At 40.1% G+C, this 25,521-nt stretch overlaps 1 protein-coding gene across 1 annotated transcript in view; it reads right to left on the minus strand.

Annotated features, from left to right (window-relative positions):
* fam117bb (family with sequence similarity 117 member Bb) overlaps positions 1–25,521 on the minus strand; it is a 219,564-nt gene that overhangs the window by 919 nt on the left and 193,124 nt on the right. Inside the window, exons 6-7 of the mRNA XM_063051555.1 lie at positions 13,104–13,326; positions 10,003–10,123 (exon numbers count right to left, since the gene is read on the minus strand). Of these exons, the coding sequence (XP_062907625.1) occupies positions 10,003–10,123; positions 13,104–13,326 (344 nt within the window). The remainder of the gene's footprint in view (positions 1–10,002; positions 10,124–13,103; positions 13,327–25,521) is intronic.

A 25,521-nucleotide genomic window follows, 5' to 3' on the forward strand; every position in this document is an offset into this window, starting at 1 on the left:
GAACAGCAGCTAATAGCAAAAATAGCCAGGATTCCCTTCACTTATTTGGGACACTATGCCACATTTGGGAGAAGAAGACTGTTGCCAAACACTTTCTAACCAACATCAGTTACTCGTGTGGCCATTAAGACACTATAAGGTGCTTAGAGCGAATGTTTTTTAAATAGCATCAGTTGCATGTGTGTTCAAAAACCAGTGATTTTTGTCACTGATAGTTGGCAAGAAACATGCAGTAAGACAATTTGCAACTGTTTTGCTCACTGTAGATTCAAGCATTCCAGGCTTGGAGATGTAAGAAATGGGCAGGTGTGAAATGAAACAATTTCACTACTTCAACAACTTAGGAACTATGAGGAATTTGAAGCTATCAACAATCTTCTTGAATGTTACAATGAAAATGAAGATATGGAGAATGCAATCATCAAAATCATTATACGAAGGCAGTCCATTATATACACTAGGTGTCCGTGCTGATTTTGTTCACGTACAATCAATCAGAAGAACATGCAGAGTACACTGGATGAACTCGCTAACTATTAGGGACTACAGTTTTATAGTATTGTTAGTGTTTTTATTTGCTCTGTATTTCATTTAACTACATAAATAGTACTCTGTTAAATGGTAGTTTGCCATTTGTATACCTTTTAAGTATTTAAATGAAACTTCAGCCCAGTGCTGGTTGTGGTGGTGGAAGCGGATACAACAGAATCTTTTAAGAGATCTTAGATAGGTACATGGAGCTTAGAAAAATAGAAAGCTATGCGGTAGGGAAAATCTAGACAGTTTCTAGAGTAGGTTATATGGTCTGCAGAACATTGTGAGACGAAAGGCCTGTAATGTGCTGTAAATTTCTATGTTCTATGTTTAACACTGATGTAAGACTTAAAATTCGTGTTTGGAATGGTCAAGTCAGAGTCCAAACCTTAACCCAATTGAGATGCTGTGCCATGACCTGTTCATGCAAGGTATCCCAGAAATATTGATGAACTGAAACAGTTTTGTATGGAGGAATGGTCTAAAATTCCCCCTTCCTGTTATGCAAGTCTGCTCAGCAGCTACAGAAAATGTTTGGTGGAGGTTATTGCTGCTAAAGGAGGTTCTACCGGTTATTAAATACCAGGGTTTACATACTTTTTCCTGTCTGTACTGTGAATGATTAAACAATGTGTTCAATAAAGACATGAAGAGTATAATTGTGTATTATTAATTTAGGCAGATTACATTTATCTATTATTCTGACTTAGATGAAGATGTTATGTGTAATTTTTGCAGAAAACCAGGTAATTGCAAAGGGTTCACAAACTTTTTCTTGCAACTGTAGGTATTGTTGTTGTCCAGGTAGTCCAAGGCTGAGAGAAGAGCCAATGAGTTTGCATCCACTGTGTAACCTGTTGCGGTGTTCTGCAAACTGTGGTGGGTCCAGATCCTTACTCAGGAAGGAATTAATTCTAGTCATGACCAACATCTCAAAGGAATTCATCACAGTAATTGTGAATGCTGTTGGGTAATTGTCATTGAGGCAGCTCACCCTGTTCTTCTAAGGCACTGGTATGATTGATGCCCTTTTGAACCAGATTGGGACTTCTGACTACAGCAGTGAGAGATTGAAGATGTCCTTGAACACTCCAGCCAGTTGGTTGGCTCAGGTTTTCAATGCCCTACCAGGTACACCATTGGAGTCTGAAGCCTTGTCAAAATTTACTTTCTTGAAAAATGTTCTGACATCGACCTTTGAGACAGATATTACAGGGTTGCCATTGGCTGCAGGGATTTGCGCAGGTAGTTTTATTCTCCTTTTCAAAGCATGCATAAAAGATGTTTAGCTCGTTGGGGAGTGAAGTTATGGGGAAAAGGCAGATAGGTGGAGATGAGTCTATGGCCAGATCAGCCATGATCTTATTGAATAGCAGAGCAGGCTCGATGGGCCAGATGGCCTACTCCTGCTCCTATTTCTTATATTCTTATGTTCATCACAGCCATTTATAAAGTTAGGTTTTGTCTGATAAGAGGTAACGGCCTGCAAAGCCTGCCAGAGCTGACATGCATCTGATTACATCTCTAACTTCACTCGGAACTGCTTTTTCATTCTTAAGATAGCCATTCGTACGTTATGCCTGGACGTCTTGGAGAAAGTTAGATCACTCGATTTGAAAGTCACAAATCTGAAAACCACGAATAAGCAGACTGTTAATCTCCTGGTTCATCATGGCTTCTGGTTTGGGTATGTCCAGTATGTTCTCAAAGGCACACACTCACCCACAAAGATCTTGATGAAGTGGATAACAACTGTGGCATATTCCTTCAGATCAGAAGATGAATCCTAATGTGATCCAGTTAAGTGATTCAAAGCAGTCCTGCTAGTGTATCTCAGACTCTCTTGATCATATCTTTGTGGTCCTCATCACTGGTGCTCAGTCCTCAATCTCTGCCTGTGCGCCAGGTGTAGAAGTACAGCCAGGCGATAAGACTTGTCAAAGTGCAAGCATAGGATGGGATGGTTAACGTTCAAGATGGTTGTGTAACACTAGTCAAGGATGCTGACTTCTCTGACTCTACAGGCAACATGTTGTTGGTAGTTGGTCAGAGACTACTTCAAGATGGCCTAGCTGAAGAACCTCACAAAGGAGATGCAAGTGAAAAAGCGATGGGCTTGGAGACAAGATAGGCTGCTGAACTGGGCAGTGAAATTAAATGCAGAGAATACACGTATAGGACAAATGAACTGGCCAAATAATTTTAAAATGGGACAATTCTAAAGGGGAACAAAAAGGCAAATTGTTGAAGGACAATTCCAAGAAAGCAATTAAAAACCATATAATATCCTGGGTATGAGAGAGTAGTTTAGGGGATTGAGGGGGGTCTCTCACACACACACCTACCTACATATAGGGTGCCACGGTACCTTAGCAGTTAGTGCAACAGCATTACAGCTCAGGACTTTCCAGAGTTTGGAGTTCAATTCCTACACCATCTGTAAGGAGTCTGTACATCTTCCATGTGGAATCTGTGGGTTTTCCCTGAATGCTCTGGTTTCTTCCCACAGTCCAAAGACATAACGAGTAGGTTAACTGGTCTTTGTAAATTATCCTGTGAGTAGGTTCGGGGTAAATCGGACTTGTCAGGGCTGCTGGGGCGGCATGGCTCGAAGGGCCAGAAGGGCATACTCTGTGCTTTATAGATAGACTGTTTAGATAGATAGATAAAATCAAGAAAGGAATATTGAACTTTTGTAAACACCAATTCACCTTAACCGATTCTGGACAGTGGACTTTACGAAGGATGCAATGAAGAGGATGCAGTAGAGATTTAATGGAAAGATTCTAGAGATGAAGGACTTGAGATGCAGCACGAGGTTGGATGAAGGTCTTCTCGGGCAGGATGGGAGGAGATCTGACAGATATCCGAAATTACAAAGGCTCTGGAAAAGTGAAAGTAATATGGGAGAAGGGTGTTGAGATGAAACAAGAGAGACAGAATTGGTGTGAATAACAAAAGAACCAAAAGAGACAAGAAAATACTTTCCCAAAGTTTAGCAAGTCCCACTTGCTAAAGAGTGGTGGAGGCCAATCCATTGGGCACTAAAGAAACACCTTGGCTTTGGGGAAAACCAAGAAACAACACTAAATGTTCCTATGAATAATAAAGAAGTTAACAGGAGTTCAACTCTTCATATCATATGATGTCATGATTTGAACAGCATTTTAAACCACTACATAAATTGCAATTTATCCAAAATAACATACCAAGTGAAATTAAGGATGGGCAAAAAAGTGCAAATTCTTCCTTGCAAGCAAAAGTCACGCATGACATATATATTAATGCTTTATGACCATAAGATGTTGGAGTAGAATTAGGCCAATCAAGTCTGTTCCAACATTCATTCGTGGTTCATTTATTATCACTCTTAACCCCATTCTTCTGCCTTTTCCCAGTAACCTCTGACACTGTTACTAACCAAGAATCTATCAACCCCCACTTTAAATATACCCAATGACAGCCTCCACAGCTGCCTGTGACAATGAATTGCACAGATTCCGCTCCTTCTGGCTAAAAATATTCCTTCTCATCTCTGTTCTAAAGGGACATCCTTTCAATCTGAGGCTATGCCTTTTGCTCCTAGACTCTCCCACAACTGGAATTACTCTTTCCATCCACCTTATCCAGTGGTTCCATGCTTCCAATTACCAGTTCTTCGCCTTTCTCACATCCAGCAAAGATTGGAAGATCGCTCGCCTAAAGACCATAGAACCTGCCGTCTCCAACGCCAGCAGCTACGGATGTCCCCAAACCATGATCCCTACTGCTGACCTCAATGGTTCTAACAATCTTGCGCAAATTCAGAACCCAGACTCCACCGCTATCAATGTGGGTTCTAACGACTTCTGACAGTGCCTATTGCACAACCTCCAATCCTGACTCCAGCCTGGACATTGACCGACAGCGCCCCCAAGTTGGGACTTAATGCGCTGCCGCTGGAACGCTAGTCTCCCCTTCCCCAATCACCACTCTACAATCCTGTATCTCTCAGGTCACACCGCCAGCTCTTGGGCCCTTGGAGACTCCATCTTCTTCTCATCCCACCCTCTCTGAACAACCCAACCCCTCCCCCTCTCCTCAGACACTACCAACCCCCTTCCCATCTCTGATTCCAGCTGTCATCCATGGCGGGTTTTCATCAACCTCTCTGACCTTCCCCTTTCTGAGGCAGAACGTTCTGTTCTCAGAAAAGGCCTCACCTTTGCCCCCCTACGCCCACACGTCAGTGAGTTCCACACCTCCATGATGCTGAGCTCTTCTTCTGCTGCCTCTATCTCTGTGCCTACTTCCTTGACAAAGACTCTCAAGCCAACACCAATGACCCTTTCTCCTGTCTTCAACCCTCTCCCCTTCCTGGAGGCCCCACTCTGGTGTTCTGCCTGCTCACTCTTTCCAAACACACTGCTCTCCACTCTCTCTGCACTAATCCTAACATCACCATCAAACACATAGAAAAGGGGGGCAATGTAACAGATGAGGCCAGGCAACAACTCTCGACACCTCCTTTTACTTACCCCTTAAACAGTACCCAATAAGGAGCACCAGACCATTGTCTCCTACACCATCACTGACCTCTGGGGATCTCCCATCCACAGCCACCAACCTCAGGGTTTCCTTAATCCCACACCTCCTGTTTCTACTTCACAAACTTGCCTGTCCAGGTAGACCCATTGTTTCACCTTATTCTTGCCCCACCAAACTTACACAGTGCCTATAAAAAGTATTCACCCCCTTGGAAACTTTTATGTTTTTTCATTTTACATTGAATCACAGTGGATTTAATTTGGCTTTTTGACACTGATGAACCGAGAAAGACTCTTTCGTATCAAAGTTAAAACAGATCTTTACAAAGTGATCTAAATTAATTACAAATATAAAACAAAATAATTAATTGCATAAGTATTCACCCCCTTTAATATGACACACCAAATCATCACTGGTGCAGCCAATTGGTTTTCAGAAGTCACATAATTAGCTGGTATTTCTTCCTCCACTTCCCAACTTCTTACTCTGACTTCCCATCTTTTTTCTCCAGTCCTGATGAAGGGTCTGAGCGCAAATAGTCAATTGTTTACTCTTTTCCATAGATGCTGCCTGGCCTGCCGAGTTCCTCCAGCATTTTGTGTTTTGTCCACTCTATCCAGGCCTTTCAATATTCGGTAGGTTTCAATAAGACCCCCTCATTCTTCTAAATTCCGGTCAGTACAAGGCCATCAAATGATCCTCATATGTTAATCCTTTCATTCCTGGAATCATTCTGTGAACCTCCTCTTGGGCCTCTTTTTTTCTTAGATAAGGGGCTCAAAACTGCTCACAATACTCTAAAGTGTGGTCTGACCAGTGCCCCTTACATGCTTGCTTTTATATTCTAGTTCTCTTGAAATGAATGTTAACATTGCATTTTACTTCCTTATTACAAATTCAACCTGTGAGTTAACCTATAGGGAATCCTACACTAGGACTAAGTCCCTTTGCACCTCCAATTTCTGAATTATCTCGCCATTTAGAAAATAGTCTATGCCTTTATTTCCTCTACCAAAGTGCATGATGGTACAATTCCTACACTATATTTCATCTACCACTTCTTTGTCAATTTTCCCAGCTATCCAAGTCCTCCTGCAGACTCCATGCTTCCTCAACACGACCTACCCCTTCACCTATCTTTGTATGATCTACAAATTTGGCCACAAAGCCATCAATTTCATCATCTATTCTAGACCATTAATATATAACATAAAAATTAGCACAGCCAATTCCAACTCCTCCAGAACATCAGTAGTCACTGGCAGCCAATCAGAAATAGCCCCTTTTAGCCCGTCTTAGCCTTCTACCAGACAGTCAACCTTCTAACCATGCTAGTAACTTTCTTGTGATACCATGGGATCTTGTTTAGCTGCCTCATTTGTGGAACCTTGTCAAAGGCATTTTGAAAATCAATAAGCAACATCCACCTATCCTGCCTGTTACTACCACAAAGAATTCCAACAGATTTCTCAGGCAAGATCTCCCCTTGTGGAAACCATGCTGGTTTTGGTTTATTTTATCATATACAGTAATTGTGGTTAATTGGGACACATCGAGACCTGTACATTTTGGCCCAATTAAGCAGCTGCCCCAATCATGGAAGTAGTTAAAAAGATTTAAAAAAGGACAAACTACCATTTAATTGAGTAAAAATCGAAGTATTTAAATGAAATACAGAACAAATTAGAACACCACCAATGCAACTACAATACTATAAAACCGTGTATTAGTTCCTAATAGTTATCAACGAAGGAATTCATCCATTTTACGCTGCTGTGTATGGGGTGTTCCAGTAGGGATATCACCTCTGGTGAAGGGACAGCTTAGTCACCTTTAGTCCCTACCAGACACTCAGCTCTCACCTGTGTCTCCAAGTAGCTGTTTGTACGCAACAACAGCTGCACACCGTTTTGACTGCAGGCTAAACCAGGTAAAAGTAGCTGGTGGGCCTCATACCCCAGTGAAATAGGGACATGCCTGCCTTAGTGTGTGAAGTTAGCTCTGGCGGACTGGGCAAATGAGATAAACAGTGAAATCCAACAGCCAAGAAGGCAGTTCTGCAATGCTCCATGGAGAGCAAAGGGCATGATAAGGTACAGAAGAAGTCATGCTCATTCACTGCAACCAAGACAGACTCCTGTTCATGGCAATTTCTCATACCACTGGAGTCGGACTTCTGAGGTCGAGACAGTGGAACTGCCCCAGTGCAATGGCTTTAAAGACACTCCCACACAGATTTTACTGTCATCAGCCGATATGATGAATAACCAACATGCTGCTGCATCCTTTTGATTGAATGAATAAAATTAGCACAGGCACCTAGTGCTGATAATGGACTACTTATCATCCAATTCTTTTGAAGATTGCATCTTCTAAATCTTCATTTTCATTGTAATGTTCAAGGTGATTGTCAATACCTGCAAATTCCTAACTTGTGAAGTTGTTTCATTTTCACTCCTGGCCTTTCCTGGCATCTCCAAGCCTGAATGCTTGAAACCACAGTGAGCAAAACAATCCGACATTGTCTTATTTCTTGCCAACTATCAGTGACAAATATAACTGCTTTTTGAACACAAACATATGCAACTGATTTAAAAACTGTTCACTCTAAGCACAGTGTAGCGTCTAACAGCCACAGAAATGCACTCGACTGACACTAGTTAGAAACTGTTTGACAAGAGTCTCCTGTCACAATTGTGGCATGGTGCCCAAATAAATTACGGTAATCCCGGCTATTTTCTCCATTAGCTTCTGTTCTATAAGAGTTGTCCCAAATAAGCAGCTGCCCCAATTAATGAATGGCTCATTTAATTGCAATCCACTGTACTTACACGCAATCCGAACCCTTATCCTTAATAATGGACTCTAAAATCTTACCAACCAATGAAGTCAGGCTAAAATGATTACTAAATTCTTGTTCAGAGAAACGAACACTTCACTCTAAACTATAAAAATTCAATGCACTTCACCATGTGCTGTTTTGACCAATGAAAAATCTAAATTGTGGGATGCCCCAGCACATCTTTGGGTGTGTTGGTTGTTAATGCAAACAATGCATTTCACTGTACGTTTCGATGTGCATGTGATAAATAAATTAATCTGAATGTAAGTGGAGTAGTCTCAAGTACCCTCAAGATTCTACGTACCATTCCTCGCTCCTGCCCCAATAATGGATCAATAAGCACCCCTAACTGGTCACCCTCAATAACAAACCAATAACCACTACAAGTCAAGGTATCCTTTCCAGCACAAGATTCAAACACTGTTCAAAAGGAAAAAAATGCCCATCAAGTTATTTTAATCCTAATGATAATTTTATCAACTAACTAGACAACAGGGTGACCCGTTGGGGCACCCTTTGAGAGAAGGGTAGTGCAGTCTGATGTGACCAGAATGAACATTAAATTTTCCTGAATGCTATTGGTATTTCGCTTTGCTTTGGAAACTGAAGTAGAAAACCTCAGTTTATTAAAGAACGATGCGTAGCACAGCAAATATTGCTCCTCATTTAACAAAGGACACTTTTGATGGCATCATTTCTGGTTTATCTGCCACCTTAGTGCCTCTCGTTGTCATTCTGGAGACGTGCAGTCGTTTCATCCCCCGTCTCTTCATCTCTTCTGCTGTTTGTTGTATGTCTCTGATCCTGGAGACGTGCATGCCTCTCCTCCTCTGTCTCTTCTTCTCTAATCTTTTTTTGTCCTGACTCTTTGATCCTGGAGTCATGCGGCCCTGACCTCATCCGATTCTTGTTCTCTCCCTCTCCTTGCCGCTTCCCGATGACATTTAGCATCATCTCTTGACCGTAATGTCCCCCTTCGCTTTCCACGCGGCATAATTAGGCTGATCTTTTTTTTTTACCCTAATGCTGGATAGAAGATACGAAGCACTAACACCAAAGGATGCTCATTATTCTTGATGACGTGGTTCGTGTTCTCCTAAATGGACGTGATATAGTCACCGCTGTCCTTTGACTGCAGCAAAGGGTTTTATGGGTGTCTCAAAGTACTTCATTACAATAAGATTTAATTATCTCTTATTTATGGGTGGCAGGTAGATCTGTCCCAATCCTGCACATGCTGATGGTGATGAGCAGAATGTGACCCCTCAAAATAGAGCTGCCCTGCTCTTTTGCTCTGGTAGGTATCACTGCTGAGGTTGGCCGTACACTTGCGTCAGGCTGTTGCGTCCTGATTTCCATGATGGCCGATCAGGTCTCGGGTGAAAGCCAGCCTGTTGATTTTTGGCGAATGTGCAATTTTACACAAATATATAACCCTGAACTTTGCCTGCATTCTGTAAGTCAGCACATTTTAATTCCATTTAGCTAAAAATAGTGGCCGCTGTAATACACCGTTTGCGCTAATTGGAGGTCAGAAACAGACATAGCATGAGAGTTTTAGTAGTATATAGACAATGGTAGCAATTTGGAATCAATTAAAATGTGTACATGGACGCAAGTGACAGGAAATTTTCACAACACCAAAATATTTATTTTGGTTCTGATGAAGGGTCTTAGCTCAAAACATTGACAGTTTATTTCTCTCCATTGATACTGCCCAACTTGCTGATCTCCTCCAGCATTTTGTGTGTTGCTCGAGGTTTCCAGCATCTGCAGGATCTTGTGCTTACCAGAATATTCAAGTCTCACATTACAAATAAGAGATTAGCTAACATGGAGCTAATTTACATACATCTTGGTATTAGGGCGCAATCAATGCCACACTACTTTCTGTGAAAATCTGACGAGAGAATGACATTTAAGGAAATGCATTATCCTGAGGGAGATGGCAAAATCCTCTTAGAAAAAGAGGAAAAGCAGCCAAACAAATTAGTAGACACTAATTGGAATTATTCCATTTTTATAGCTCTAAGGCACGAACAACAGGCACAAATTAAATAGTTTATAAGCTTAGGCACTATATGTAGCCTCATACTTACGAAGTTTCCTCAAAGGCTTTCACCCTCTCGCATCCTTCAGGTGGTTCTCGTTTGAAGTCATAGCTGTTGTTCGGTTTTGGGGAGGAGGCATACTTTGGTAGTGGAGAACTAGTCCCACTTTCTGCAACAGGATGCAACACATAAATCAGAATTTAGAGTCACGGCAACAAGAGGTTTCATGATAAAAACAGAAACACCAAAAATATGAATGGGAGGAGGAGCACAGATAGGCCACTCAGTCCGACTGACCCTAAATAGCAATTCCATATCCCTTCTCTCACACTCTCTCTGCCCCACCATATTCCTCAATACCTCTTGGACCCACAAAACACCTTCTTAAATACATGAAGCAACTTGATCTCACTGCCTTCTGTGAGACAGAATTCCACAGGTTCACTATTCTCCAAATGAAAACTCAGCTTCATCCTGAATCTCCTACCCTGCATCTTGAGACCATGACCCCAAATTCTAGATCAGTGGTCTCCAAACTCCGGGCCGCAAAGCATGCAGGGGTGTAGCGGTAGCTGGAGCGCACCCAGCACATCTTTAAGAAAAAAGCCAAAGTAAACAAGCTAATTAATTAGGTGCCTCTTGGCACGTAAATGTCGGCCCAGATCAGAGGCGACTGTCGATTTCACTTGCTCTATGCGATGTTCACTCCTCTTTCCAGGGCGCTGGAGCCTTTAGCTGTTCCATTGTTTGGTCAATTTAAATGCCAGCCTGGACAGGCTGAAAAGACAGGGCTGTCAGGATCCAGGTGACATGTTGAATCTACACAAACTTCTAATAAAGTACAGGCGCTGCCGTGCTTTCTTTGTAATGACAGTTACGTGCTGGTCCCAGGACAGATCCTCTGACACTTTTCAGAGAGAGAAACGTTGATCCTTAATGCCAAAGAATTTAAAGTTATTGACCCTCTCCACCTCAGTTCCTCTAATGAAGAATGGCTCCTGGGCGGCACCTAATTAATTAGCTTGTTTATTTCAGCTTTTTTCTTAAAGATGTGCTGGGTGCGCTCCGGCTACCGCTGCACCCCTGCATGCTTCGCGGCCCGGAGGTTAGGGACCACTAGATCATCCAAGCAAGGACAGCATTCTCCGTGTATAAAAACGGTCCAGTCCTATTGGAGTTCTATACATTTCAATGAAATGCCCTCTTTCTTCTAACCTCCTGTCAATAAAGGCCTAGTCTACCCACTGTCCCATTTCTGCATCATTGAAGCAATCTGTTTGGTGGGCTTTTGTTGCACTCCCTAAGTGGCAAGGAGACCAAAACTGTACACAATACTCCAGGCGTGGGCTTTTTAGGAGCTTTATAAGGGCATCTTTTCTTGTGCACTATAAATATCTAGTAATGAAGACCAACAAACCACTTATTTTAACTGTTGGCTCCATATGGATATTTGCTTTCAGTGATAAGTGTGTAAGGACATCCTGATCACTTTTAACACTAACATATCCAAATTTCTCATCATTTGGCCATCTATGATGCAATTACAAGCTGCTCAACAATCCTGGCTATTTCAGATAATATACAAGGGATGAGACAATAAAAACACTTTGCATCAACTTGAGTTAACGGTTTTACAGCTCTTCTTCTCAAGAGCTTGTCTGGTTTAATTTATATTGATGTCTGTAGCTTTGGCGTTTTTTAAAACCTGTCCAAGTTTACCATTTCACAGCAAACTGCGTCAACCAAAGAACATTCCAAGAACAGAAGGGGGCAGGAGAGGAAGGTGTGCAGTCCTGAAATTAAACTGAAGGAGGTTTATTTTATTATCCAAAGGGGGCAAAGAAAAGTCACAATGGAGTAAAGAAATCGCGAGAGGGAAAAAAAGGTTTATAATTTAATGTAATAAATTTGGATCAAATCTGGGCAGGCAACAAATGGTCACTAAACTTTCCATTTCTTTCAGTCACTTCCAAGACAGTTACCGGCCAGAGCAATGGTAGAACAGTTAAAATATTTTAAGGAATGTGTGAATGCCTCTGCTTTAACAGAATTATTGACTACTCCACAAATGTGCCAGCAAACAAAGGCACTGAAAACATCTAAAGTTGGTGTATATAACATTTTCTAATACTGAAAGGTAATAGAACATGGGAGAAATTTGAAGCTAGTGATAGTGTATATGCAAACCTTGCATGAAAACATTTCAAAGGAGTATTAAAAAAACACAAGAATCAAGCTACAGCTGTACTTTTAACGAATAAAAAAAAACTCTCGACTACAAATTCCAGACCAAAATGGGGGAGTGTTTAAGGACAGAAAACAGTGAATCTTTTTATTTTTGTTTCCTTTAAATTTAATCCTTTGAAGGTTGTGATTGAAAGAAGGAATTTTAGAGAAGTGCAAAACAAAATCTTTAGATATTGCAGGGAAAATGTTTTACTGTCAAGGCATTTCTTTTCTTCCTAGTAATCAGCATTGTTAGACAGTCTTTTTTAGACCTATAGATAGAAACTGCATGAGTTACCATCTAGAGTGACAAAAAGGAGCAGTAGTCAAATTATCAGCAAAAATAAGGTGCATTAAAATAAAAACTGGTTTGTTGTAGACCTTTTGTACAAGATAAGAGGAATAGATAGAATGGATAGGCAGCACCTCTTCCCCAGAGCACCACTGCTCAATACAAGAGGACATGGCTTTAAGGTAAGGGGTGGGAAGTTCAAGAGGAAGGTTTTTTTACTCAGAGAGTGGTTGGTACGTGGAATGCACTGCCTGAGTCAGTGGTGGAGGTAGATACACTAGTGAAGTTTAAGAGACTACTAGACAGGTATATGGAGGAATTTAAAGTGGGGGCTTATATGGGAGGCAGGGTTTGAGGGTCAGCACAACATTGTGGGCCGAAGGGCATGTACTGTGCTGTACTATTCTATGTTCTATGTTTTCTTTGGCTAACACACAACTTTAAACCATTGAGTGGGAAATTTCCCACGTGAAAGGTGGAAAACAATAAAAACGGTACAAAATAAAACCTTCCCCAACAGTACTGGCCTGATTACAACTTTATACATATGACGGCAACTGAGCAAATGCTAACTTTGTCAGATAGGATAATGCTTCAATCCCAATAATTCTCATTAACCAGCACCCAATACCTTTCTCTTTGCTGTCTGTAAGAAGTTCATCAGTATAGCATGGGCTCTCTCCATTACCCTCACTGGCTATAGCGAGGAAAGTTGGCGAGACAGACTGGGATCTGCTGCTGCTGGCACTGCTCCGATCCATTCCTGATGGGGTTTGAGTATCAATACTACGAGTACTGCTGCTTCGCTGCTGTATGGGAAATGGAGCACGATGACCATCTGGAGTATCCTGCAGCTAGCACACAGAAATCAGGTATCAGAGTTACTCAATTCCTCCAATAATCACAGTTCCTAGGCTTCTCACACTGACTTGAAGTTTGAACATCCTATTTTTTAAAAACAGTAACTACTTCAAGGGAATTTGACTGACTGAAGTCCTAAGATTGTGAAAAGTACAACGTAAATGCAAGTCTTTTTAAGGAAGTGCTGTTCAAGCAGATTTGGATGGTCTGGTAATGATGTCAGGAAATAAATTAATTGACTAATTGTAATAATGCTGAGTGAACAGTTTGAGGATTTTTTAAAGTGCAAAATGTTATAACCAAATATTGCACATAAACTTCTCTTTGAGGATATAAAGAGTTGTTAAAAGGGCAAGAAATTGAAAGAAAAACGGTCTCAGATCCAATTTTGGACAGCTTTTTCCATTGATTGAGGCACTCAGATCAGTAATGAATAAGTCATCAAGAAATCTGGGGATGATTAGAGTGGGAACAGGGGAAAACATGATTGAAGTGGTGGAGTTTTGTAAACTTTGATATCAAGATGACCCATTTAACCTCTCTGCAGGAGTTAATCAACGTTCTACTAGATACGCCAAGAAAAAAGAATTACATTTACATCAAACGTATAAAAATTCCATGAAGTATAATCAGAAAAAGTAGAACAATGAACTGCAGTATTAGGAAGTTGGTCAAAATGGTAGGTTTTTACTGGGAGAAAAAAAGATGCAGGGAGCTAACATTGCTCAGCAGACTTGTGTAATGTAAATGCACAATGGTTCCTGCTTTTCACAAACTAGGGGCCTTGCTGAATGAATATAGGGAGAAGTGTTCCCAGTGAGAACAGGGGCTTACAATGAAATAACTACTGATACTCTCCAAGCCCTTGTGGAAAACAAACAACAAGCAACCTGCAGGAGGAACTCGATGGGTCAAGGAGTATCTGCTGGGGGAGGGGTGAGAGTTGCTGGGGAGAAGGAACCATCAACATTAGTCGCTCCATTTTCCAGCATCTGTGGTCTCATGTGTGCATGAAGAAATACATCCATTTTTACACGGGTAGGAGAGAATGTGTATTATATGAAGGAAATGCACCCTTTTCCAGAAAACTAGACTGAATGAAGATGATAAGGAACTACTAAGCAGAAGCCAAGCATTTTTCAATTTAGGACAAAGCGGAGAGAAATTGGATGCAGATTCAATGCTAGGGTACTTCTACAGACTACCTGCAATCTCAAAGTATATAAGTTGTGCCTTGGGAACATTTCAGCCATTGATCTCTTGGTTTCAAAGACCAAGGAAAGTTACCAATTAATTTAGAAAAACCTGTTAGTTAAGCAACTTGCTGTGAAGTTTTATTTTCAGCTCAGGGCACTGAAAATGCAAATTTGCTCTGTCAACAACTTAAATGCACCAAGTACGGGATGACAATCAGTATTAAAAATACCATTCTGCTTCTTATCAACATTCTCCTCCTTTTCAGAAGCTCAATTTCCATTGACAAATACATTGTCATCTCATGGAGGCAAGAACACTGAAATAAAAACCAACTGTACTTTTTTTCCATAGATGCAGTCTGGCCTGCCGAGTTCCTCCATCATTTTGTGTGTGTTGCCACCAAATAACATGTTATCTTTCTCACAAGATCTCATTCTCAGATACTCAGTCACCTGCCACAGAAATGTACACTCTGGTCCTAAGACTATGACCCAAGGAATTCAAAAGTTTCAGATGGTTTTAAAGGAGATTGAAATTTAAAGGAGCTAGAATATAACAAATGTAAACTGAGAAACTAAAGGCATTTCTCCCCTCCCTTCAACCTCTGCTGAATCAAACCAGAAACGTCAATATCATTTATACCGGTGCATTAAAACCCAACTGGTTTTGCAGATCATAATGAAAATCAATTTTCAGTGGAGCTAGTAAAGAGTATAGCACAGAAAATGGGTATGAAGGGAGAAAGCCATCAGGTAAGAGCTACTGTAACATTGGAAAAAGCATGTCAAGAAATTAAAGGTGCCTGTAATTGATATACAATGATTCATGACCTAATACTTTAATATATAAAAGATAGGACAAGTCAAATTAGTGGAAAGTGGAAGACAAAGTCATAGGATGAAAATGAGATTGTATTTTGAGACCGGGAAAGGGCTACTTTGGATCTCTCCTAATGCAACAAAGAGAGGGTTAAATGATAATTTTGTTGTAAAGGGGAAGTAGGATATTAAAAAAACATTAAAATACAAAACCCAATCGGAAAAGTGCTTTGTCCCTGGCTAATAGGTGAAATTAAAGATAATATCAAATCAAAAGGAGGTTATAAAATTGCCAGTAAAAAGTAAGCTTGGCAATTTGAGTTCAACGGAGGATTAAGAAATTGATAAAGAAAGGGAAGACTGCAAAGACTGGAAGACCGTAAACTGGTGAGAAACTGCAAAGAGCTGCTATAGGTTTGTAAAAAGAAAATTTTAGTGAGAGCTAATGCGGGCAGTCAGAGACAATTGAATTTATATGAACCAATAAGAAATTGGGGCCAATGAACTATCTTGTGACTGCCTTCATGGAAGGCAGAAATAAAACTGCCAGAAATACAAACTAATAGTGAAAATCAGACACTAAAAAGTATTGTAAATCAGTTTACAAGAAGTATGGGAGATTTATCCCAAAGGCCAATATCATACGTACCAGAGTTTTGAAAGTGGTGACTATATAAACAGATGCAATGATGATCATCTTTTAAAATTCTATAGACTCTGGAACTGTCCTCATATTTGGAGGTAGCAAATGTAATCTCACTATTTAAGGAGGGAGAGAGAAAACAGGGAACTAACCGTTAACGTAAGATTAGTAGCAGGGAAAATATTGAAATCTATAAAGGACATAATTGCCAAATATCTAGAAGAGAACAACAGGCCTGAACAAACAACACAGATTTATGAAAGGGTAATTAATGTTTGATAATCTATGGAGTTTGAAGATGTGATAGGTAGAGCAGACAGGGATAACAAGCAGAAATAGTATATTTATATTTTTAATAAGGTCTTTGATAAGATTCCAATACAGAATGGAAGTCAACACCAATACCCTTGAATGGAAAATCCTACAACAAGTAGGATACAGCTCAGTCCATCACAGCTGAAGCCCTCCCCACCAATTACACAGAGCGCTGCTGCAGGAAAGCAATATCCATCAAGAACCCCTCCACCCAGGTCATGCTCTCTTCATGCTTCAAGAAGGTACAAAAGCCTCAGGACACACACTACAAGATTCAGGAACAGTTATTACCCCCGCAATCATCAAGCTCTTGAATCGATGGGGATAACTTCACTCATCCCACCCAAAACCTGTGCACTCTTTCAAAGACTCTTCATTGCATGTTCTCGATATATATTGCTTATTTATTTAATATTATTATTTCTTTACTTTTTCTTCTGTATTTCCAGTTTCTTTTGCATGTTGGTTATGTTTCTTGGAGTTACTGAGTATGCCCACAAGAAAATGAATCTCAGGGTTATACAGTGACTTGTAAAAGTATTCAGCCCCAACCCTTTGTCCACATAAGTGCGTATTACAACTTAACTGAGAAATTTTTATTTGTGAATGACATGCTCCTTTTCTCTCCCCACAGTAGAGCCCCCTAAACAGGGAAAATTGTAAAGCATGAAAAACTAAAATTTCAAAAGTGAAATGTCAGCAGTTCAAAAGAATTCATCCCCCTTTGCTCAGTTGATTCATCTCTTGCAGGTATTACAGCCAGTACAGGTGTCCCCCGCTTTTCGAACATTTGCTTTACGAAACCTCACTGTTACGAAAGACCTAAATTAGTTACTTGTTTTCGCTAACAGGTGTTTTCACTGTTACGAAGAAAAGCAGCAAGCAAAAAAAAAATCAGCGCGCGATTAAAAAAAAGGCAGCGAGCGCTCCGAGCAGCCGCTCTCCCCCGGAGTCAGAACTGCATTCTCGCCGGTACTGCTTAAACACGTGCCTGTGAGCATCCGTTTGCAAGATGAGCTCTCAGGTATCGGAAAAGCCTAAAAGAGCTCGTAAGGGTGTTACACTTAGTGTAAAACTAGACATAATTAAGCGTTTCGATCGTGGTGAACGAAGTAAGGACAAAGTGAGTTTGGCTTGTGGAAGTTGATGAAGATGATGTTGAAGAGGTTTTGGCATCCCATGACCAAGAACTGATAGATGAAGAGCTGATGCAATTGGAAGAGGAAAGGATAACAATTGAAACCGAATGAGTAATGATAAAGTACGACTTTAATTTGAAAGGGTATGTCGGTTTAGGGCATATTTGCAAGATGGTTTGAGTGCTTACAAAGAGCTGTATGATAGAAAAATGCACGAGGCTCAGCAGTCAAGCAAGCCTTCCACATCAGCCACAGCAGACGATGAACCTCGACCTTCAACATCGAGGCAGGCAGAGATAGGAGAAGATGACCTGCCTGCCCTGATCGACGATGAGATGACACCCCAGTGTCCCACCACCCCAGCCCCAGGGCCCCGGACAGATACCGATTCATGGAGAATGCAGCGGTAGCCGGGAGGTACACAGCACATCTTTAAGAAAAAAGCCAAAATAAACATGCTAATTAATTAGGTGCAGCCCAGCACATAATTGTCGGCCCAGATCAGAGGCGATTGCAGATTGCGTCGCCTCTGATCTGGGCCGACATTTACGTGCCGGGCGATGTATTTTTATGTGTTATGTGGTATGATTTGACAGCTTCATAGCTTAAAGGTTACTGGAGAGCGCTTGTGCTGTGTTTTTGCCGAGGGAGCTTGCGTGAAATTTTCGCTATGGAGAACAGTTCAGGCAATGATTGTGGAAAAGTACTTCTACCTTATAGAGACTGTGTATTTATCATATCATTCCTGCTTTTACTATATGTTACTGTTATTTTAGGTTTTATGTTTTATTTGGCATGATTTGGTAGGTTATTTTTGGGTCTGCAAATGCTCACAAAATTTTCCCATATAAATAAATGGTAATTGCTTCTTTGCTTTACGACATCCCGGCTTACGAACCGTTTCATTGGAACGCTCTACCTTCGGATGGCGGGGGAGACCTGTAGTCCTTTTGGATAAATCTCTATAAGCTCTGCACAACGCAATGGAGCAAGAATTTCCCATTCCTCCTTGCAAAATTGTTCAAGCTGTGCCAGGTTAGTTGGGGAGCAGTGGCAGACAGCAATCTTGGAAGTCTTGTCAGGGATTTGGGTTAAGGTCAGGACTCTGACTGGAACAACAATTTTCTTCATTTGAAGCCACTCCTTGGTTGCTTTGGGGGTATATTCTGGGTCATTGTCCTGCTGAAAGATGAACTTCCTCTCCAGTATAAGCTTTCTGGCAGAGGCTAGCAGGTTTTTATCCAGGATCTCTGTGTATTTAGCAGCATTCATCTTTCCATCATTCCTGACCAGATTTTCAGTCCCTGCTGCTGTAAAGCATCCTCATAGCATTATGTTACCTCCACAATACTTCACAGTAGGGATGGTATTACATGGCAGGTGTGTAGTATTAGATTTACGCCATACATACTACACATACCAGTTTCACTTCAGTCTCATCTGACCACAAACCCTTCTTCCACAACATTACAGTATCTTCAAAGTGATACTTTACAAAGTCTTGACGGGCAAGGAGATGCTTTTTTTTTTAGCCAGGGCTATTTCCCTGCCACTGTTCCATAGTAGCCTCTCTTACAAGTGCCCTTCATCTCCGGCGACTTAAGTTTACAGGGGTCGACCTGTCCTAGGCAACATGGTGGTGGTTTCATATTTTTCCATTTTTTCCATGATGGACTGCACTGAGCTCCGAGATATGTTCAGTGCCTATGAGATACTCTTGCACCAGATTTGTGCTTCTCTATTATCATTTCCCTGACTTGTCTTGAATGCTCTTCTGTCTTTATTTTGCTTTGGTCTGTTGAAGATTTACCATACTGTAGGACCTTACAGAGAGAGGAAGTATTTATTCTAATGAATTCATTGAAAACAGGTGATCCTCCAATTTTCTATATCAACACATTAGCTGAGTAGGTAATAGGGTAAATTAGGTAACAATATATTGATCCTAAGGAAAATTAGTGCAGTAATTCCAAAGGGGATGAATACCTTTTCAGCTTCACAATTTTGGTTTTTAATTTTTAGTAAATTGTTGATAGGTTTTGGAATTTTTCTTTTGATTTGATATGATGTACAATGTTCTGCAGGTCAGCTCAAAAAATCTAACCTCAATGTATTTTAAATTTAGAAAATGAGACAATGAAGTGTGAAAATAGTTATGGAGCTGAATACTTTTTCAAGGCACTGTATATGGTGACATAAATGTACTTTGGTAATAAATATATTTTTCAATCTTTGAAGAATAGAGAATAATGAATTGAGGGTAAGCATGAACTAAAAATTGATAATGGACAGAAAGCAGAAAGTAGGAAAAAGCAAGCTCACTTCAGGTTAACACACACAAAATGCTGGAGGTACTCAGCAGGTTAGGCAGCACCTACGGAGAGGAATAAACAGTTGACGTTTTGGGACTAGACCTTCACTGGCATCCTTTTGAGGTTGGCAGCTTGTGGTGAGTCGGCCACTGGGGTGATCAACACTCGAGTTATAACTATTCACATACAACATCAATTTGATTGGAGAATAAATATGTTAGTGATACAGAACTACGTGGAAGAAAGTAGGGAAAAAGATACAGAGATTTCAAGGGGATACAGACAAGCTAAGTGAATGGACAACAACAATGGAGATAGAACATGACATTGAAAATGTGGGACTAGTGACAAAACAGAAAAGCTAATTATTTTAATAAAAATGACGATGAATTGGGAAATGTTAATGGACATGGGAACCTTGATCACTTTCTACGGAAGTCACTGAAAGCCAACACCTAAGTGCAGGAAGCAAGTAGGAAGACATTAGAGTATAGCAGATTTTATTACAACAGGATCTGCTTTCAGCAGTCTACAAGATGTCTTACTGCAAACATAGGCCTTGGTGAGACCACATGTAGAGTATTTTGCTCCTAACCTAAAAAAAAACATTATGCTTGTCGTGGGATATTAGTAGAATAAATGGACAAGGAAATAGTGCAGGAAAATAGGACTGATGTAAAAGATCAGTAATGGCTGACTCAAGCAGCCTCAAAAAGGACCGGATGTCCTGCTCCAGATTCATATGTTCACTAACTTAAGTGATGACTTCAGCACCAATAAGCTTTATATTTTAATTGTTTTATAACCAGCTCTCCTGTAGAGGAACTGGTGGAATCCCACATTGTGCACAACAGGAAGAAACTGTCATTTTTCACTCAAGTCACCCAAGATGACCAGCGTGGATAATGTGACAAAATAAAATTCCTTCAGGATCTTTTGAACCAATTGTAGATACACTGATCATGAAGGCAAGACTTCACTCATTAGCCTATGTAGAGAAAATTTCTAACAAATCTATTATTTTTGGGCACTGACAAATATGAAGTGATCCCATGGTGGATGGCAAAAGAAAGAAGATTTCTTCATTACATTCTTAAACAGTGCAAAATGTATGGCCACAAATGCTAGTCAGAATCAACTGCTGTGTAAGTACAAAGGAAGGCTAATCTAATGCCCCTGGTAATGCAAATTCCAACTTATTTTCCTGCCTAATGATCAACATAATGTAACAGGTTTCACTGTATACTGTGTATGTGCCTTCCAGCAAAAATGAATACAACTATGTGACGAAGACAACAAATTTAAATTGAAACGGTGGTCAAAACCTCAACAAAGTACACTGACATCATTCATTTGAAATTTCTGATTAAAAGTGTAATTAACAGTCAGAAGCAGTCAGACTTGAGTCTGCTCTGCCACTCAGCAAGGTCATGGCAGATCCAACTTTGGCCTCAACACCATTTCCCTCCTTTTCCCCTTACCCTTTAACCCCCTTGTAAACTGCCTATATCTTGCTTAGCATACAGGATCCGGTCCCAAAAAAACAAGTGCAAATGGAATCAGCACTATAGGGTACAGTATGGCATGATATAGTCGGGTAATTTACTGACAGTGTTGCTGAGCTGGAAACACCATAAACTCCCGCCCCCTGCTGTACAGTCATGGTAATTAACCATGTGTCACATTTTAAGGTAATTGGAGGAAAACAAGGGGAGATGTCAGAGGCATGTTCTTTGCACAGAGAGAAGAAAATGCATGGAATGCCCTGCCAGGGGTGATGGTAGAAACAGATACATTAGTGGCATTTAAGAAACCCTTAGAAAGGCACATAGATGACAGAAAAATATGGAGATTTATGTTGGAGGGGAGGGTTAGATTAACTTTAAAGTTTGTTAAAAGTTCTGCACAACATCTGTAATGTCTCTGGTCTTTGCTGACCAACGGATAGAGACTGGACACACGAACGAAGCATGAAAAGGTTAAACTGCATACACATTCATGCTGCACCATGATAAAATGCACAAAACAAAAAACACCAATCCTACATGTGCAATCCATTCCACTGATTGTCCCATGGGTCATTTTTGGCATGGTTCTTTCAAAATGACAAGAAATATTGAGAAAGTGACTAAAAACATTTTATACAGAATACAGAAGCTGGGACTGTTCACTTTTGAACAGAAGAGTTTGTAAGGAGATCTGACAGGAAATTATTTAAAATCATTAAGGATATAGACAGAGCAGTCAGAAAAAATTATTCCAAATGGCAGATCATGAATGTGAGAACAGCGAATGAAGGTGAATGGCAAAAGTGATTTTTTAAAAACACATACAGGTGGGTAAGAACTGGAACGTGGTAAAGATAAATGGGTAGTTGATGGGTGCCATAGATATGGTGGGTTGAATGGTCTGTTTCCATACTGTATGGCTCTATGGGAGTGGCACTAGGTGGACAGCTCTCACATACCACTCGTACACATTGCTCAACACGTTGTTTCCTGACAGAGCACAGATTCAGAAGGATGCAATCTATAATCTATATGCTTTCATGCTCTAACCATTCAGATTCAGTTCAAATATATGGCATTCTTACATCTGCAAGAGAATTATTTCAAGTCTTTTTTTAATTTCATGTAAAGGGTGCTTCGGAATGGGAGCAGGAAAGGAAATAATTTTCCTTTCGGGCTATCAAACTGATGGCATCAGGTTGTGCAACAATCCATTTAAGCTTTAAATTGTTTATCTTTAAGATCAAATACATTTCAAATGTCCAATTTTTTTGGGGGGGGGAATGAAAGCTAATTAAAACAAATCTTTTTGGTTGTAGGAGTGGAAATGAAAGTGGATTGGAGGTGTATTCATTCAAACAAAACTGTCTCGCCTTGCAATAGTTGAAAGATGCCCCCTAATCCATCTGCTGAAATGGGTGCCAGCACTAAAGCTGGTTTTAGTGCTGCTTCGCTGTGCAGCTGTTTGGCTCGGCTGTGCTATTCAACCTAGTAAAGAGAACTTTCATTTAGAATGGAACAGGTGCGCAGGAACAAAAGAAATCAATCTTTATTTGGCTGCTGTTAGCTATCACTTTGCTTTAAAAAAAAAGCAAAGCAAAAATCAAAAAATACTCTGCATAATAATAGTGCAACTACTTTGACTTGCAAATGAAACCATAGGAAGCAAACACAGTCTAAATTAAAGCTTAGCAGTCTGCTGAATTTCCAAGTTGACAACTAAATCTGGCCTCCTCATAAACCCTAAATGTTTCCACCCTTGAAAATTATCTTGGAACTCAGCTCTTAAAGAAAAGCTACTTTATTCCAAACCAATCATTTAAGTCCTGATGAAAGGTCACAGCCTGAAGCATCAACTGTTTATTCCTTTCCATAGATGCTGCCTAACATGCTGAGTTCCTCCAGCATTTTGTGTTTCACTCTGGATTTTCTGCATCTGCAGTATCTCGTGTTTATTATTTAACGTTTACTTTCTGACAATTTTGCCCAGTATCCAATTTGATAAGAAGTTTGTTTTTCCTTTTAATCTCTAATGAGACTGGTATATTTATAACAATGGAAACCCTATACTTAAGTCTACATACATGAACCAATAACATTTGTATGTAATGCTCTGAATTACTAGCTCAAATTCCTCCTAGTTCCGCAGATTCATTAAAAGGTTCAACATGGTTTCCAAGCACAGCACAGATTTAGAAGGATACCATCTGTAATTCATTTTTCTTGCTTTCAGTGCTCAAATCATAAAAATTATATATTGTACCAATGACTGAAACCTCCTCTTGTACTACGTTGAATTCTAGAGAAAAATGACCCAGTGGTGTAAAGCAAGCTTCTTCCAAATGCCTAACAAAGATATTTCATAAAAAAGTTGAAATATAGCGAAGTACTACTGTCTATCCTTCTGATTTTGTTTAACGATGTATAGCTTTTTACAATGAAACTAAGATTTCTTGCATCTCAGCAAGTTAAACAGGTGAGCCATGCACTTTGTATTTCATTGAGCAAGCCACACAACTTTACTTGGTTTGCATTATTAAAACAGATTGCCTCATAAAAAGCATTCTCTTTAAATCTTGAATTTATTTAACAGCCATAACTACAAATAAGTTATCCCCAGAATAGAAAGACCATAATATTAAAAGGTGGCAGCCAGATGCAGAATGAATCCTCCCTGCCTCTTGCAATCCAATGCTGTCAATTGTGGATCTCCTTTTTAAGAAAATAGCCTTATTGCTCCTAGCTTCATTCTATGTACATATCCTTTTGCTCATTCAATCTGATTTTAGCAATACCAAACACTTCCAGGTCTACACTTGCTCATTGAATAAGGCATTATCTAATGTAAAACAGTCGGGTTAGTTACTGATGCCTGATAACAGAATCTATAAATTTGCTGACAACGCAACAATAGTTGGCAGAATTTCAGATGGCGATGACGAGGTGTACAGGAGTCAGATAGACCAGCTGGTTGAGTAGAGTCACAGCAACAACCTTGTACTCAACATCAGTCGGACAAAGAAACTTATTGTGGACTTCAGGAAAGGGAAGTCAAGGAAAGTCATACCAGCCTTCAGCGAGGGATCAGAAGTGGAAAAGGTGAGCAGTTTCAAGTTTCTAGGTATCAGCATCTCTGCAGATCTATCCTGGGCCCAACATATTGATGCAATTACAAAGAAGGCACAACAGTGGCTATATCTCATTAGGAGTTAAAGGAGAATTGTTATGTCACCAAAGGCATTTGCAAATTTCTACAGTTGTACCATAGAGAACATTCTAACTGGTTACATCACCATCCAGTACGGAGGGGCTACTGCACAGGATCAGAAAAGACTGCAGAAAGTTGTAAACTCTGCCATTCCATTATGAGCACTAGCGTCACCAGCACTGAGAATATCTTCAAAAGGCAGTATTCATCATTAAAGACCCCTATCATCTAGGACATGCCTCTTCTCATTATTAACATCAAGGAACTGTACAGGTGCCTGAAGACACACACTTAATGTTTCAGTAACAGCTTCTTCCCTTCTGCCATTAGATTTCCAAATGAACAATAAACCATGAACACTACTTCAGTATTTTTTCTTCCCTTTTGTACTACTTATTTAATTTCCTTTTTTGTATGTATTTCTTATTGCAATTTATAGTTTTTATTTTGTATTGCAATATACTGCTGTCACAAAACAAAATAATTCATGACAGATGACAGTGATATTAAACCTGATATTGATTCTAATTCTAATTTTTCCTTCAACAGCTGGTGTGATACACAACATTCTTTCCCAGTTAGCTGGGCAGTGGGAAGTTGGGTGGTAGAAAACCAAAATTATGTAGGAATCTAGCAGCTGATTGCAATTCAGTAACTAATGATGGGAAGATATTTTTTTGAAGGGAGAAATTATTTCAACTATGGCAGTCTATATAGTCCAATATTACTCCAATACTTACTGACTAGGGTCAAACAAAGCTAGGGTGGCATTCAATGGCCATGGGATCTTAGTTTAGTTCACTATTGAGTAACAGGAGTGGGCAGAAATTGTAAATAATAAGCATATGCCTAAAAAAAAAGAGTAAGGCCACTGAAGTGTAGGCACTCAACGCACTGAGTACTTCCAAGCATTTTTCTGGTTTACTGTCAAGTTCCAAGCACCTATAATGTATGGCATTGATATTTAAAGTTAATTGATGAACAATAACTCTGCAGCAAACTTTAATATTTCACCAGTGCCAATGAATAGGCAAGTATTATAAGCAGT

This window comes from Mobula hypostoma, chromosome 6 (genome assembly GCF_963921235.1).
Source record: "Mobula hypostoma chromosome 6, sMobHyp1.1, whole genome shotgun sequence".
Classification (NCBI taxonomy): domain Eukaryota; kingdom Metazoa; phylum Chordata; class Chondrichthyes; order Myliobatiformes; family Myliobatidae; genus Mobula; species Mobula hypostoma.